General features: G+C 34.2%; 1 protein-coding gene across 2 annotated transcripts; it reads right to left on the bottom strand.

Annotated features, from left to right (window-relative positions):
- Positions 1–12,121: 12,121 nt before the first annotated feature.
- On the bottom strand, positions 12,122–14,953 carry LOC107900616 (vesicle-associated protein 4-2). 2 transcript variants are annotated; one of them, XM_016826280.2, is made up of 8 exons: positions 14,538–14,953; positions 14,127–14,197; positions 13,880–13,961; positions 13,616–13,734; positions 13,057–13,137; positions 12,875–12,952; positions 12,596–12,715; positions 12,122–12,497 (listed from the first exon to the last, which is right to left on the bottom strand). In XM_016826280.2, exons 1-8 carry the CDS (start codon positions 14,779–14,781, stop codon positions 12,438–12,440), a joined length of 855 nt encoding a protein of 284 aa, XP_016681769.2. In that variant the 5' UTR covers positions 14,782–14,953; the 3' UTR covers positions 12,122–12,437. The 2 variants fall into 2 exon arrangements, with proteins under 2 accessions (XP_016681769.2, XP_016681770.2); XM_016826281.2 differs by lacking the exon at positions 13,057–13,137 and having other exon boundaries at positions 14,538–14,951.
- Positions 14,954–17,927: the final 2,974 nt, after the last annotated feature.

Below are 17,927 nucleotides of genomic sequence, written 5' to 3'. Positions count from 1 at the left end.
TCAACATTTAATTCGTAGGCAATTTAGTTTATATCAATTATCACTTATAAGTATGAACATTTACTCAATTATGCATTATATGAATCATATGTATATTACTTCAATCAACCAAGCTAACGAACATAACATATCATCATCTCATTACTAATGCATTGCACATTTATTCAATATTTTCACATTTCATCACATCACATTACAAACCAAGCTCCAAATTGAATCATTTGATTTGTCATAAATTCATAACTGCCCTTCGGATCTTAAATCCAATTTGCATTATGTTTTGCATGTTAATAATATTTATATATATCATAAATCGTATTTATATTACCAAATCACTTCATAAATCCAATCATATATATTATTTATCAAATATCACATTCATATCCCTATTAACCTAACTGGAACTTGAATGGATACACGGATCCAACCAACACGCCATTTTGGCACCCAGTGCCTCATTGGACGAATCCAAAGTAATAAGTTGTGCCCAATGCTCATCAGTATAAACAAAGTAATTTGGCACCTAATGCCTCATCGACTTGTAGTCAAACTAACCTTCAACTCTTTCTATCTTATGGCATACCAATTATATCCGACCCTACCCGAACAGTTAATAGGGTAACCATATCTCAATTTCTATTACAAGGAAAAAACCAATTATTAAAACATATCAATATATCAATACAATTCTTCTCAATACAAAATCAATTTTTGCATTTACATCAATATACAATAATCTCAAATCAATTCAATTCAGTCCTCCATAGACAATCAATCAATTTCATACCATTACGATTCGATCTGTTACGATCAACTATCAATTCATTTTTATCTCAAATTCCAATTCACCATATTAAATTGTATCCGTCATTTTATCATTTCTCTATGTCATTTTATCAAACTACTATTGAGCAAATACAAATTCACATATCAAATAAAAAAACAATTTAAGTATAATCATACTGTGTGAACTTACCAGGAAAAAATAGAAAACGGTTAATTCTCTAAGGACTAATCAGTAAATTTACCTTTTTCCTCGATTAATTCTAATTTGGTCCAATTCTCGATATATAAAATTATTCAATTTAATTTATGAATTTAAACCCCCTTATTTCATCCAATTATAAACATATATTAGCTCAGTTTCATTATTCAAGTGCCCCTAAAGTTTTACATTTTATTCAATTTAGTTCTTAAAACCGAAATAGTTATAACTTTCAAATTTAAGCTTCATTTTTAAATATGTTTTTAATTTCATCCTTCCACAGCCCTCTACAACATATATTTATAGAAATTTCATGCTAATTTTGAAATAATTACACTTTAATCCCTGTACTCAAAACTAACAATTTTTATTTTACAATTTAGTCCCTATTCATATCTAAGCACTAAATCTAACAATTTAACACTAAAAGCTTAAAAAATCATCAATGGAAAACTATTAAAACTTTAACAATTTTTCGATCTAATACTTGGGTTAGTTAGATTAAACTACAACGATCTCAAAAACATAAAAATTACGAAAAATAGACCTTGATTGTACTACATGCAATGGTCGATTCTTGGAAGAATGTTGAAGCTTTTATCCTTTCTTCAATGGTGAACATTCGGTGGAGGAAGATGACAATAAAAATTCTCTTTCCATCCACTTATGTTTTCTTTAAGTTTTATTTTATAATTCATTAATTTTAATAAAAAAATTTAATAAAACCAAACCAACTTCATGCACTACCAGTCCAACCTAACTTATTATGGTCTAATTACCATTTTAATCCATTCACTAATACCATTTGACTCATTTAGCTATTAAAATTTAATAGAGATCAAACTTTTACTACTTTTACGATTTGGTCTTTGTGTCCTAATTAACCATCCAATCACTAAAATTTCTGGACCAAAACTCAATTCACTTAAATAATATAATAAAAATATTTATCGACTCGGTTTATTGAAACGAGGTCTCAATACCTCATTTTCCAAAACCACTGACTTTAGGGTCGATACACTTGTACCTTAATTAAACTTTATAATAACCTTGTAAATATTAAATAATTAATATTTATGAGCTCAAATATCAGAAATAGAGTTCCGAAACCACCGTTCCCGACACCACTGTCTTTCGGATTGTTACATTAAAAATGTCTTACAACAAAGGTATTAGGACTAAAGGTACAAATAAACCTAAGCTACAGTGATAACTAACTTAACTAGCACTAGATCAACTAAAACAAGAAGAAAGTTGCTTGGAAATATAAAACCTATAGCTAAGGAAATGAAAATAAGAAACCCTGAAAAAGGAAAAAGATGAAGAAAAGCTAAGGAAAAACTTAAAGAAAACGAAGTCTAAACTAAGGTAATGTAGCCTCCTCTCTCTCTTAGCCAAATTTTGGCTAATATAGCAGCTATTCTAACCCAATTTTGTGTGCTCAAAATACCCTTGAATTGGCTTTCAATGATTGGTGTTTCGGGTGGATAAATACTACCCTTTTTGTCCAACATTTTCCACTCATGATATCGATATCGCGATACCTTGAAAAGTTTCAAACTTGGGGGGTCTTCTTAGAGGGTGGATATAGTGATATCCAAAGTGGCTATCACGATACCATTGAAAGATGGTCTCCAATCTTGAGTCTTTTGGAGGTATCTCGATTCCAATGTTTGAATATCGCCATATCGTCTCATTTGGTGTCGTTCTCGCTCATTTTCAACCTCCAACACATCCCTACATCACTCAACCATATGTTAGGTCCCCCAATGACACTATTGGCCAATTTGGGTCTCAAAATGAGTAAAAAAAAAGTGTGTACACTTATTAACTTAAAATCTAAAAATTAAGAAAAACTACAGAAAAGACACTACTTTGCTTGAGAATAAGCTCTTTCAGCATACCAGGAAAGCCTAATTTGCCATATCAAATTACAATAGATCAATGTGCAAGTTGTTGCAAACGAGAAAAACATTGTTGACAAAACTTTCTTTATCCTTAACAATATTTCTTCTAAAGATGGTTAATGATGTATTTATTATTGTTATTTATACATGCAATTTTTAAGTATTTATTAGCATTAATCTAATTTCCTTTTTTTATTTTATTCATAATAAGATTGGTTTGGGGTTTCATAGTGCTATTGATTTGACTTTCATTTGTAATGAAATCAGTTCGAAACTTTGTTGTGTTATTACTTTTTTTTGTGTAACACCCCGAAATTTGGGCCTTAAGCAAGGAAATGGTTAGAAAACTGTGTAAAAAATTATGTCTGCTTTAGTGGTTAAGGGTTCTGAGAGGAGTTGGAAAAGTCCTAGGTTCAAACCTGAGCTTTAGCAAAAATTTTGGTTTTAAGTGGATAAAACCTTGAATACTTGGATGTAGGCCTTTTAAATTATTGTGTTAAAAAAATGACATAAGGAAGCATGTGGTCTAGTGGTTGTGGCATCATTAAGGTTGCAAGGGAGCCTGGGTTCAAGTCTTGGTTCTTGCAATTTATTTTGGTTTTTCTTTTAAAGGAACCTGGACTTTGGCCTTTAGAGCTTTTATTTAATTGGAGATAAAATGTGACAAAAAGAGCTTGTGGCAATGATGCAAGTGGCGTAAATTGGCTGATGCGAGAGCTTAGGTTTGAATCTCTTGGCAAGAAAAGGGTATTTATTTTATTACCCTGTAGCTTGAGAAGTGGAGTTAGATTGAAACTCTGCAAGGTGAAGTTTGAATTGGTCTTGGGGGAGAGATTCAAGGGATATGGATGAAGGTTGGTGTTGGAGGGCTTTGAAAGTGATGCAAATTGGTAGGTTGAGAGATTGTCGGGGTGGATTATGGGAGGTTGGGGAGAGTGATAGTAGTTGGCTGAGAAAGGGGATTCCCCACTATGCAAATTCGATCATAGGCTTTTAGGTGCCGAATAAGTAAGTGAAGACACTTTTTGTTTTTTTTTTTGCGTTCAGCTAGGGGATTGGTTTTTCGGGAAATTGGTCTTGGTTATGCCTATTGATCACGTTTTGGTCACTTTTCTTTGGGAGCCAAAATTATCTTTCTTCTCTTTTTCATCCTTTCGGGTTTTGGCTTTTCTATTTTGGTTTACTTATTGCTCTTCCTATCTCCCTTTTCTCACTGGCTTTTGTGAACTGATTCTTTCCTTCTCCTCTTTGGTTGCTTATGCACTCTCTTCCTCTTTCCATCCTTTAGCCATTGTGACTGAATTCATCCTTCTTCCCTTCTTTATTCATTCTTTTCAATTGCTCTATCACCATCTTCCTTTTTAATACCTTGGTCGAATGCCTTATTGCTTGGTAAGTGATTATACTCTTCACTTCTAGTTAAATCTATTTTTTGTTCCATTCTCGAACCCCTGACGGTTTAGTCTTGGTTGAAGGCATTCTCTGTTCCTACATTTCGTACTCTCTCCATTCCTGTTTTTGATTTGGCAAGTAATCTTTGTTAATCAATAAGTCTCTCGGTTCCTTTTAGTTCTCTCTTTTACTGTTTAAGCCAAATGGTTCGATCCCTTATTACCGATTCTTCTCTTATCTCCTATGTGTATGTTCTTTTGGGTTCTAGAACTTCTGATGGGTGAAGAGGGTGCTAGTAGTAAAGTGATAGCAAAGGTACCGGCTGAATTTGAGCACGTAGCCTCTACTCCCAAGTTTAAGCGGTGTCAGGTGTCAACTCTTCGAGATTTTCCACCAGGATGTGGAAAGGTGGCTGCACCGAGCTCTGGATCAAGTAAGCAAATCACAGTCGACCGATCTAGTCAAGGTTCCGGCGCTCGTGGATTTTTAGTACTCCACGTAATCAGGTGTGTATCTGTGCACCGTAAATCATTACTGTCGCAAAGTCGAAAGAGTGTGTGTAATCACACTGTCTCTTCTATGAATCGGTAAAAGTCGAAAAGCAGGAAATACGACGATTGAGGCCACATCAGCCTACGAATGCTCATATGGTAAATCGAGCCCACAAAACATGGCGTTAGATCGTAGAGGCCACCACGAACGATCTCGTGCTCTTGGGCCTTTATGTGCCTCGCTGGGTTGAAATGGGTCGTGTGGGCCTAATGGGCTCGGGGGCCCCACACGAATAAAATCCACGTTAAGTGACAAATACTAGATGGGGCTATGTAGTTCGTATAGTCGTAACTGAATTTGGGCTAAATGAGCCACACGAGCATGTGGGTCCACTTGGGTCAAATATGGGCCTTGGGCCCATTTACACCATTATGACCATTTAGGTTATTTTTGTTGCTTGAGGCGACTATAGACCATCAGAAAGGTTGTTAAATGACCGAAATACTCCTGAAAGGTAAAATGACAGAAATACCCTCGAAGGGTAAAATGATCGAAATACCTCCGAATGGTAAAATGACTATATACCCCTAGGAGTTGAAACATGTGTATGAATGATTTGCTCTATAATATATATAACTGTTATTAAGTACGACATACTGCATATACGTATGATTTATGACATGACATGCTGTATGGGGTTGGGATCTTATATTGGAGAAAGTGATTGATATGTGAAGGTCACACGGGTCGCATGAGACGATTGTGGACCCACCGATGGCTTTTAGCCGATTATGTGGTTGGCAGCTCTGCTGCAATATTGGTTAGTGCAGCAACCGGTGCTACATCAGGAGTGTAGGGATGGGTGGGTCGATTAAATCCCTATAGGAGTGTAGGGTTGGTATGGGTATTTATGCATTGCATATATTGATTCTTATATTGAGATGGGCTTAGGCCCAGATGTATGTGATATGTGCCATTTGATATGGGCTCAGGCTCAACCGAGTCTGATGGGGGCTAAGGCCTAATTGCTACCGTTACTATTTTGGGATAAAGTCCTCACTATACTGTTACTATTAAAGGGCTCGAGCCTAGACTGATTATGTTTGTATATACTGGTTGTTTCTTTAATAAGGGGATTACACACTGAGTTTTCGTAAACTCACCCCGTTTTTAACCTTTCAGGTAATCCTTAGCATTAGACGATTCGGAGCTGCGAAGGACTCGGAGAGGGCCACACAACTGCACATGTTTTATTCTATTTTTCTCATTTACTAAAGCACTTTGATTTTGATTCGGGTTGTAATAAGGCCTTTATAATTTCTGGATTTTAAATTTGGGATTTGATGCGATTATGAATTATATCTGCTAGAAGTAGAACACGATTTTCCAAAACAATAACTATTTCTAACATTACGTTTCCGCAACTCAATTTTTAAAATATCACGTTTTCGTAAATCATTTGTTTTAAATTAAGCTTCCGCAACAATAAGGTTTTGAAGGTAGCAACTTTTCTTTAATAAACCTCGATTGAAAATAAACAAACGCGAACTGAGCTTTTGTACAAGTTTTAAATGGCAAGAAGTTTGAAATTTCAAGAAGGGTTTCCAATGAAAACATGGTTTGCGAAAAACACTTCAATGTAATGTGACACGCCAGATTTGGGCCTAACTTCTAGGCCGAGTTTGGGGTGTTACAGTGTGTGTTCATGTTTTGATATTTTTTAAATGGTCGTATTGCATTATCTTCGACTATTTGGGAAGAGATATGTTGAACTTCCTTTTTCTTCCTGCAAAGCTTGTGCATCCCTTGACTAGGTGAAGGTGTCACTATAACAGCCCGTTTTTGGGTCAAATCAAAACAGTGGTTTCAGGACCACAAATTAAAAGTTTAAATTATTATTTTATTTTTTATAGCATGAATATATGATGGTGTGAAATTTTCGTAAATAAATTTTACCATTTAAATGCTTAATTCGATAAAAATGACTAAATTGTGTAAAGCGTAAAAGTTGTGTTCTATAAGCTAAAGGTGTCAAATAGCTATAGAATATTAAAGTAAAGGTCCTTATGCGATAATTAGCCCAATTGTGAGTTAGTGGATGATATTTGGTTTGGCATTTGTGTAAATATGAATTTTTTTTAAAGGCAAATTAGTAAAGTGTTAAATATTGTTTAATTAAATAAAACAAAAACCATTTTTATGCTATCATCTTTCTCCATAGTCGAATATTGAAAAGAAAAAGATGAGTTTGGGAGCTTTGAGCATTCGGTTCATGCATGTTTCAATTGTAAGTCGATTTTGACTCGATTTTTGATGATTTTTATGTTTTTGTGATCGTTGCAACTAGTACTAGCTAGCCCGTGTCTTCGATTTCAAAAATGTTAAAGTAATTGAATGTTGCCATTGTTGAATGCATGACATTTTATTAGTTGATGATGGAAAATAAATCATTGTTATTAGATGTACAAGTTTTGTAAAGTGAATTTTGGTAAAAATGTCAATTTTAGATTAAATTGTGAAATTTAAAAATTTAGTGGTTGAATTTTAAAATAGATGAAAAATATGGGCTGATATGAGAATGGGTAATATTTGGCCAGCATGAATTTGTATTAAATTGAATGAATTGTGATTGTTTGTAACAAGGACTAAATTGTGATAAATGTGAAAGTCTAGGGGCTAAAGTGTAAATATGCCCAAATGTGTGTTGTGGACTAAACTGAGAGATTATGTGATTAAATGAGTTGAATCTGTTATAATATAGATCATGAAAAGAGAAACCCGGACTTAGATCGAGGCAAGAATAAAGTACTCGACTAATCAACTAGTTTCGTCATTTTTACATCCGATGTAAGTTCGTATGTAATACGCACTATTTTATCAATTTTTTTATAATGTTCTGGAATGCATTAAAATGTGAATGTGAGGCTATAATACCATTCGATGATGATTCGAAAGTATATGGCACTAAGTATGCGAATTTAAGATAGCTTCGGTTGAATAAATGGCACTAAGTGTGCGATACCGAGAGAGATTCAATTTAATGTGATGACACTAAGTGTGCGACATCGTTATAGCTTCGGCTAATCATAGAGCATTAAGTGTGTGAATCGTTAAGCATTGAAAGGTTTCGGGATGGTTTAACATATTGAGCGAAAAGGTGAGAATGTGATAAATAAATACAAGCTAGTACAGGTACTTACAAAACCTATGTGGTTGTTGATACTATGTGTATGAGGTTTGATGGAATATAGATATAAATGAGTAATGATCATATGAAATGAAATGGAAAGTTTGTGTATTGATATGCAAATTATCATGAAATGCTTATTGAATGTATCGTATATCCAATTGATAGATTAAGTTTAATTGTATACGAACTTACTAAGCTATAAAGCTTACTTTGTGTTTTTTGTGTGTGCCTTGTAGTGAAATCAAGGTAGCTCGGATCTGGGAATCGTCAGCGACTCAATCACACTATCGGATATTTTAGTTGGTACTTTTGAAGCTTGTATATATGATATATGTCATGTATAGACTAGTATCAATAGGATACGTTTTGAGATATGATATTAGCCACGTGAGTTGGCTTGTAAATGATGTATACGCTAGTTTTATTATGGATAGTTTTAAATTGTATATAAGTAGCCATGCGAAATGGCTTGAAAGTGAAGTTAATGATGATGTATAATCAACCATGTAAATAGATCAATTTGGGAAGTATGTTATGGTATATTTTGTGTGATGGATGGTAGCAATTCGGTTTGTGTGATGACAAGGTAGTTGATGGATGTGTTTTTGATTTTTGGTACACGTTCCTATAAGTTATGAGGTGATTATGTCATTGCTTGTGAATTGGTTATTTTGGTACGTAGTTAATGGTGAATGATGATCATGTTTTGTGAAATATATATGGTCATAATGATGATTATAAAGTGTCTTGTCATTAGTATTATTTGGTTATGAGATGATATAAAATTTGTGAGATTTAATGGTTATATTGGTATGACTTTTGTGGCTAATTTGATAGCCAAATAGGTGAGAAATGAATTGGTTGTGTATATGTAATTTTGGCATATGCTCGGTATATGAAATGTAATGATATATGCTTAAATATATTTCAAGTATTCGAATGACATGAATTTGATGGTAATAAGGTTCGAACATTGGATTTATGAAGCACATGTAATGTATTATTGATGTATGATAGTTTTGTTTGAAAATTTGATTAGGCAAATGGTAATGAAATGGTTCAATTTCGAAGCATGATTTGAAAATGTGATTTAATTAGTAAAGCATGTTTGTTTAAATTAGCTATGTGTTTTAATTTTGTGTTTTATTGATCTAGTTAAACATTGAAGTAAGGTTCGATTATGTGAAATGATTAGTAAAGCATGATTGATTTTTGTTGGCTATGAGAATCTAATATGCGAATTTGGTTTATGTGAATAGGAGAATTGTGGCTAATTGAGTTTGGTAAATTTTGTAAATAAGTGGATATAACTTTGTGCATGAAATGTAATAAATGACTGTGCTAAGCTATGTTTTGTTAGGTAATGCCTCGTAACCCTAATCTGGTGATGGATACGAGTTAGGGGTATCACAGTCACTTTTTCTCTTAGCTGGTACACTCGTCATGCACTGATCGGCATGCGAAACCTTCGCCTAGATGGAGGAATTAATGGTTCAACTTCGCTAAGTGACTAATCTTGAGGGGAACCTAGTCTCTTCCCCCCTCATTGATCTTTGTTCTCCCAAGGGATTGAACACCGTTGATCTACATTATAAGATTACCCCTTATTTTGCACCAATACTTTAAAACTTTTAGGATATCCTTTTCCAAAACCTTTTTTTCTCACCTCCTCCTTATAAGGAGCACAACGCCTTCTCTACTGTTGTTTTGATATAGGCATTTTGCCATGGGTTTCCTCTTGCAGGGATCGTATGGCATAGGCAATAGAACTCCCAATATTCCTCTATTCCCACTAAGAATTTCTCATTGTAGATTGTACTCCTTTTAGATGTGCTAGGTAATGGTAGTTGTGACGCCCCATCGCGGTTTCGTCTTTTATTTATTGGGAAAAGTAGCAATTTAAATGTTTTCTTAGGTCAATGATGCGGAATAGCCTTAGGGATCAGCTTTGGTCCCAAGACATATTTTTTTATACTTTCTCAGGTTACTCTTGCTCCTCCAAGTTTCTTCTTGGGCATATTTTTGGAGCTATGACAAGAAAAACTCATTTTGTTCTTACAATTCCCAATACTTTTGTATAGTCAAGTGAGAGTCATCCTCCTCTTCGAGATCGTGACAATTTTCTCCTTCTTGGTGGTCTACTAAAAGGCCAAAGAATAAAGTATGGGCAAATCCATCATTCCATTGTTAATGTTACAGTTATAAGGGGTGGTAGGCTTCCATTGTGTTGTTCTAAACTCATTCTTCAGACTTATTTTGGTATGTGTTATGGGGTGTGCTCTAACCTTCTTTCTCATGATGATTATAACCTTAAAGGGGCAAATATGTAGTTTTTTTTCTAATTTCTCACGAACAGTGTCAATTGTTACAACACAAAAATGGGGATGTTTGATTATGGTGGTTCACACCGTAAGAGGTGTGGAAAGTTGCTAAGATGAAGGTTGTTCACATCGAGCGAGGGGTGAAAAGCTGCTAGACTTAGAGGTTCAAAACTGTATAGATCAAGTTGTTGGCAAAGTAATGACTAGGTCTTTCTCTTGTGTCTTTACATTGGTGATGAGGGGGTATTTATAGGGGATAGAAGCTAGGCGTAGGCCTCAGCCATCAAGTTCCCCTCCCTTCGGTGTTGTGATAGGGTGGTGTGTGTTAGCCTAGGACACTATTGGAGCTAACTTTAATGGATTAGGCGATACTGTCGATTGTGATAGATTATAGATATTGTTAAGGATGTTTCCTAATATATGTTTTGCAAATTGTGTGGCCCTGTAAAGTTTGATGTTTAGGTGAGGCCATGAGATCGAACTCTTTTGGCAAAGCCATAGCAATCGAACTCTTTTGGCAAAGCCATAGCAAGATTGTGCATCGCCAAGTATCTATAATGGTCGATTATTCTGGCGAGCTAGAGTCTAAGATGAAAGTATAACAGATTCTTTATCTTTTAAATTTCATCTAGAAAATACCTACAAAGTTCATGCACCACGCATCTGTGGCTCATTCTTATTCATATAGAACTAAAAGCATTGGATATGGATACAAGTTGGGCTTGTTGTCCTTATTCATGGACTTTTGAATCACAAGAACAACTACTTGGCTTATTCATGCTTTTCCAGCAACACAAAGCCATTGACCAACAAAGAGAGAATCACAGTCGAGGTTAGGGTTCACTGAATCGAAGAACGTCGTGGTCAAGTTAAACACCTGTGTTACACTGAAGCATGTGTCGCCACTCGCTACGCCATACACCTCGTTACAGCTTGGGGTGCTCTTCTTTCCTATTGGAACTGCACATTTTTCAATACATTTTTTAATCATTAAATTCTAATACCAAAACATAAAAGAATGAACATTACAAAATAAAAAAAACCAAATGATTATAATTCGTCGTGTTTTAGCTCTTGATTTGAGAACTTACTCCCAATTCCACGGCTTTCAACCATAGAAACAATGACCAAAAGAGCAATGATCAACACAAAGTTGGTGAGCATGGAAATTTTGTTGGACTTGGCCATTTTTGTTGGTTTTAGCCTTTTTCCTGGATTAAACTCCTATTTATAGTAAAAATTAATGTTGGAAACCTAGAAAAGAGTGAAGAAGCCGATAATATCCGAGGGATTCCCAATTGGAAACAGGTGGCCGCCTTTACATTGTGATCTATACATATCCAGATTCCCATTCCATGGCGGATTAGACAATGACGAAAACAATGCTAATTACTAAGATGGTGAATATTGAAGCAGCATGTAAAGGAGAGGACTAAATGACTGCAGTTTCCATCGCTTTGTTAACGGCCGCATTGCCCTCTGGGTTAAATGGTTCAATGCCAGCTTTAGTCAATTTCAAGCATAAACTTCAATTTAATCCCTTTTACTTGAATAGAAACATGTCATTTTTTACCTCACTCAAAGTTAAAAATTCAATTTAATACATAGCTTTAGCTTTGGCCCCTCAATCTTTTAATTTTTATCTCAACCTCTATCGCTCAATTTCATGTTCAAAACCACCCATCTGACCCGATTTACCTATGCATTCACACAGATGTGAGTATGTCATCCCGTACTTGATTTGCTTTTTAAGGTTACAAGAGCACTGGACGAAAATTGTTCAAATGTGACATTTTCCTAAAGGTAATTGATTCAGAACATTATTGATTATGTATGCATTTAAATACTCCTACTCCGTTTGATATCCATTTAGTGTATTACACCCCATGAAGAACAGTTTTATTCCCCTTAGGGAGGCGGCAAAATCACATTATCTACAATGCAGATGGTAACTAGCTGATTTCAAGTCTCCAATTACAGAAATTTCAGCTTCACTCTTCTTTACAACCACAAAATATTTCGAAATTTCCAGATCATTCTTCTGAGACAACACCCTTTGCGTTACATGAAATGATTTGATGCACATAAGCACGAGACGACTATATAAAACTTCAACCATACAACGAGGAAACTGATGAAGAATTACCACTTTAAGCTGAGTCTACTCCTTCAATCTGCTGCCGTGCAAGGTATCTTTCCCTTCGCTCTTTCTGCATGACAGAAATTTACAGTCGCAAGTAATTCCATATCATACAAGTAAAATATCTATAAGAATAATTTTTCATCAGATGATTACAAGAAAGCTTACCCATTCATCTATCACAAGTCCTTCCCCAATTATCCTTGGACCTGCATCCTCTGGAGGCTTTTTGCGTGCCTCAACTGCAGCATCGGCATCAGCTAATTGGCGCTTCAATTTTTCCAGAGCCTTAAACCCATAAAAATATTTAAGCCGTTTAGTTTGCTATGATTTCGATAATTTGGCATGCATGTCAAACATCATGCAGGCGGAAAGCATTGACACGCTAACATGAATAAGGGCACATATATCAGTGACTTATGGTGGTAATATGGTAGCGGTACTTACAGGACAAGGGCGCTTGGGATCTAGAAAAACAACCCGCAAAATCTGCTCTATTGCCACTTGATCCTTTTGCTCATCAAACTGCAAAAGACAGGCACCTAAGATTGATTACACAATTTACAAATATCCAACCTCAAATAAAAAGAAAAAAGATCAGACAGGCAGAGAAGCAATCAATAGCGTACATGGTAAAAGAATATTCTCAATTGCGCATCAAACAAATGCAGCCAAACAACCCATAAAATTGATTGAAAATCATGCTTGCCCTATCAAAAATGGGCCCAAAATCAGCTTTCCAACAAGAGATTATTATCTGATTAAGCATGATAATTGGGCATATGTCGGCTTCAAAAGTCAATTTACAGCAACACCAGGACAACTCAATGACAAAGAAAAAAAAATCTGCCTATAAAGCACAGTAGTTTCTTTATGTTGCAGACAAAAGGTACAAATCCCAAAAAAGAAGAATATTGGATATAGAAGTTCTGTTCCACAGTGACATTTTATGCTTCAGATTAGCACTGCTTATCTATCTGTAAGGTCACCCCATAAAGTTACGTGTTTGTAGAGAAACTTAAACACTATTAGCCACAAAGTAAATATTATATGCATCACCAGAATATTACTTTATGTTCATCATAAGCTCACTAACATCTAAATGTAGTCAAATTAAAAAGTCTTCTTATTGGTTGTCATCATGTGAATAATATGAAAATACAGTTTTACAGGAGAAGTTCAACTCACCAGCTCGGGAACATACTCCATTGGACCCTTCACCTTGAGACTCATGATTTTAAACTTAACCTTGCTCTTTTGATCCATTGGCTTTTCATTGTTCTCAGGTTGCTCAACAAACTTAAAGACTAGTAAATCCATTCAAACGAGGAAGAGAAATTCATAAGAATCTTTCAGAAGATAAGACAAACATTAAATATATATTAATAACAAATTGTCAATGCATAATCAAAACTAGAATTAACGGGTGTGTGTACAGAAGGAAGCAATTACCGGTCGCAATGATGCTCTCCCCAGGTGCAAGAATAGCACCTGGTGGGCGCATGAAACAACTCTTGGGCGCTGTAGTTTGAAACTAAACCAACAGAAACAAAAGGGTTCATTACAAATCAAAGCAATTGTCATAAAGCACAACATCATTCCACTTCAGTTTCTAATGTATACAGCAAACATAGACAAATAACAAAGACTAATACAAACAAAGCAAAATTGAAAATTTTCAAAGGTTTAAGGTTTTTACCTTGAAAGCTGTATATGACTTGCTCGTGTTTTTTATCCTGACCGCGCTCCTCACTTGTTTGCCAGGTTCATCTTCGAAAAAGAAAACGTAATATACAATCAAGAATAAGAGAAAAGATTATTTCCATATACTTGGAAAAAAATTATACAATTTCTTCCGAAATAAATCGAATTGAAAATTTCCTGATTTAAGTCAAAAGTATTTCAAATAAAGAGTAACAACAAATTTTAGTCCGCTTATATCAGCTACTTTAATCAACAATCTTGATTCTGAACAATCTCTACTATAAAATATTTTTTTTCAACTTACTGTTAATTGCAAGAAATAAGCATCAAAAGTTTTGCTGAATATTGAATCAAACAAACGGGAAATTTAGAATCAGATAATACAGCAAAGAAGAATAGTACTTACATGGAAAATAGAGCTTATTAGCCGGATCAAGTTTAAGCCGGCGACGAGTCGGCAAAAGCGACTTGGCGACAGAGGAAACGGAGTTAGCCGAGGCATGATGGTTGGATCCTTCAAGGTGAGGCTGAGTTTGAGCGGAGGAAGAAGACGTCGTACTGGTGGTGTTCCTGGTTTGTCTAAACGGCAGCTTAAAGAACCCCCAAACTTTGCCGTCGGACGATGACTTCTGGTCGGTTTCTATAGCCATCTTATCTCAAAAGAATCACGAGGGCATATAGGACACCGTTTCTTTACGTTTCGCAGAGGAAGGAACTTCCACTGGTACTCGAATCGAGAAACTCGTGACAAGGAAATGAGGCAGAGAGCGAGAGGGGGGGGGGTCGGATTTTAGAGCTTGGATTGTACTGTATTTGACTTGGGAGAATTTGAAGTCCGCTTTTCCCCTTTAAAAGTCAATCGATCTCTCAGAAACGACACCGTATCCAGTTTCAATTATTTATTTTAAAAAACCGTTGTTTCGCAGCTAATTTCGTCGTCCTTTCTATTATAAACTGCCGCGGGAAGTAAACGGATTCAACCACGACTTTCAGGGCTTTGGAATGGCTAAGTAATTTTGGATTGTACTTTTAATTAATTAAAAGATTCACGCGTTTTTCCGTCTTCTATTTATTCAACAGGAAACAGAAATGTCAAGAAATTTGATTTTAAAATACCAATAAACCCTTTTGTTTAATTTAGAAGGATTGATTAAGTTATGTATTCTTGTGTTTGAAAGTTAATTAAGGATATAATAACAGAAATAATTAGTGGGAGTAACGCGGAAATTGAATCATTGCCTTCATCTGCTCGTCTTTAAGTCTTAAGCAACTAGCCTAGATCAGGAAAAAAGTTGTAATTTACCATGTTTCTTTTCTTTTGCGCATACCATGGATCAACTTAAGTTATGCTTCAAAGGGACTTATTTCTATATAAAATTTGAGCTTAAAAATTAAATAGATTCAAATGTTGAAATTTTAATTTGTTTTTAGTTTATTTGTAAAACAAAAAGAATTTATAAAATATTGTCTAGTAAATTTTGATATTTAAAGAAAATGCAAAGTCAAGAGTTCGGATTAAAAACTATTAAATTCAAAAAATATAGTTTCCACATTCAAAATCTAAATTGATTTGTTTTTTAAATAAGCTTAATTGAATAATAAGCCATTAAATTATACCCTTCCTTTCTTTGAGTAAGGTACTTGAGTTTGATCTTTAATTGTTATTAATTAGATACCTAAGTTATAATTTCGTTAAAAAAAACTTTTCAGTCAATTAAGAGTTGACTCGTATTTAGGAATTAGTTTTTTTTATTTCAGTTGAAAAAAGAAAAATAATTTCTAAATAAAAATGGGTAAACTACAATAGAGGTCACCCAATTATGGTTTATATTTTTTTTTGGCTACTCAACTATGAAAAGTTACAAAATGGTCACTCATTTATTAGTAATTTTTTTTTGTCACTCAATTAGTCAATTTTGTCTTTTTTTTTTATCACCCAACTATCTACTAACTATCGTAAAAATAAAAAAACCAAAAAATCCAAGATAATTAGGTGACAAAAAAATAAATTGAATAGTTGAGTGACAAAAAAATAGTAATGATTAGGTGTCTATTTTGTAACATTTTATAGTTGAATAATAAAAAAGGAAAAAAAAACCATAGTTTTTAGTTTACCCGAAAAAAAACACATAAATTGAAAAAATCTCCCTTCCTCCCCTTCTCTATTTGAAGAAACTAAATTCAAGATAAACTAAAAATAAAAATCTAATTTTTTTTAGTAGATGTTAGTTATTTGTTTGATTTTCTATTAGATCTGATAATTTTAGGTCTTTATTTTTCATGTTTGGCTTTGTTTTTTTCAATTGGATCTGATAAGCCAGAGTTTTTTTGGTTTTTTTTCAAATTTGAACAGTGTTAAACATTTAAGTCATTTTGAATGCTTTAGGAGATTATTGCTATTTATCTTTGGAGTTTAAGGTTTGGTCAATAAATAACAAGCAGTTGTGTTCGAGTTAACAACTTGACAAGGCTGTCGGAGGAGGTGATGATGCTTTTAACAACATTTTCAGTGAAACTAGAGTCGGAAAGCACATCCCTAGTGCTGTGTTTGTTGAGCTTGAGCTCACTGTCATTGATGAAGTCAGGACTGGTACTTACCTCCAATGCTTCCACCCTGAGCAATTCATTAGCCGGGAGAGAGATAGAGAGGCCGAAAGGGATAGGGAGAGAGGGGTTTGGTTCTGTTTCAGAGAGGGGAAGGCTGAGGTTTTCTTTTTCTTATTTTTTTTAATTTAATTTTTTTTCAATTTTTCATCACGTGCTATTGGTTGACTGAGATAGCAATTAAGGCTATAATGATTACAAAATTATATATTTTGAATATCTTATTAAGTGGGTGTCCATAAAGATCAAGATAAGTTTTGATATTCTTTAAATTCTTATAGTCATTAGAAGTAGATCTCTACTTCATTTATACTTCATATGCCTATAAATAGAGATTTTGAAGAAGCTTTATAAATATTCCGATTGAACAATAAAATACACTTTCTCTTTACTTTCTCATACTCTTCGCTCTTTACTTTCTGTCCTTTTATTTTATAACACGTTATTAGTATGATTCTCTTTTAATTGTTTTTTTTATACTTTCTCTATAAGCCACAAAATTTTTTCCTTTTCACCAAGCCTTACCCCTTTCAAGCAACAACCAATGCAATAGTCGGTCACCCAAATTTGCTACACAAGTTGTAGTCGATTGCCTTCTAAAGCTACTATTATTTTAGTATTCAATTGAGGCCTGCGCATTATAGGTAATCATTATGCAAAGAAATTTATATAATCCTTACGTGTGCTTGTAATAATAATCAGGGTGATAACAATGAAGTTAAAGAATCTCATGTATATTTTACTATGATTTATTTATTATATCATGTTTATTATAATTGGAGACTAATCATGACAACATGAATAGATAGATTATGATTTGAAATCCACACATGTTTTGCAATGTTGATTATAAAATAAAGAATCAATGGAGACATTTAGAAGCCTATCCTACCAGATTTGTTGCATTCCCCGAAGTGAATGCAAACATAAAGAAAATCAAAGATATAATCAGGGACCACTAAAAGTGGAAAAATAGTAATAAATAAGAAAAAATGAGAGTTCTCAAGATAACTCTTCAAAGGGTAAAGATAATCTATGTTATCAATGTGATATGAAAGATTATTGGCCACACATGTGGCGTATGCCCAAATATTTTGTTTCTGTTAATATTCTTTGAGGAAGGATATGAGAATGTAGTAATGTATTCTATCATTACAAATAGAAAATATTTATCTTATTTGGTACAAGATTA

The sequence above is a fragment of the Gossypium hirsutum genome, chromosome D06 (assembly GCF_007990345.1).
Source record: "Gossypium hirsutum isolate 1008001.06 chromosome D06, Gossypium_hirsutum_v2.1, whole genome shotgun sequence".
In the NCBI taxonomy this organism is placed as follows: domain Eukaryota; kingdom Viridiplantae; phylum Streptophyta; class Magnoliopsida; order Malvales; family Malvaceae; genus Gossypium; species Gossypium hirsutum.
This window is presented reverse-complemented; position numbering and strand designations above follow the sequence as displayed.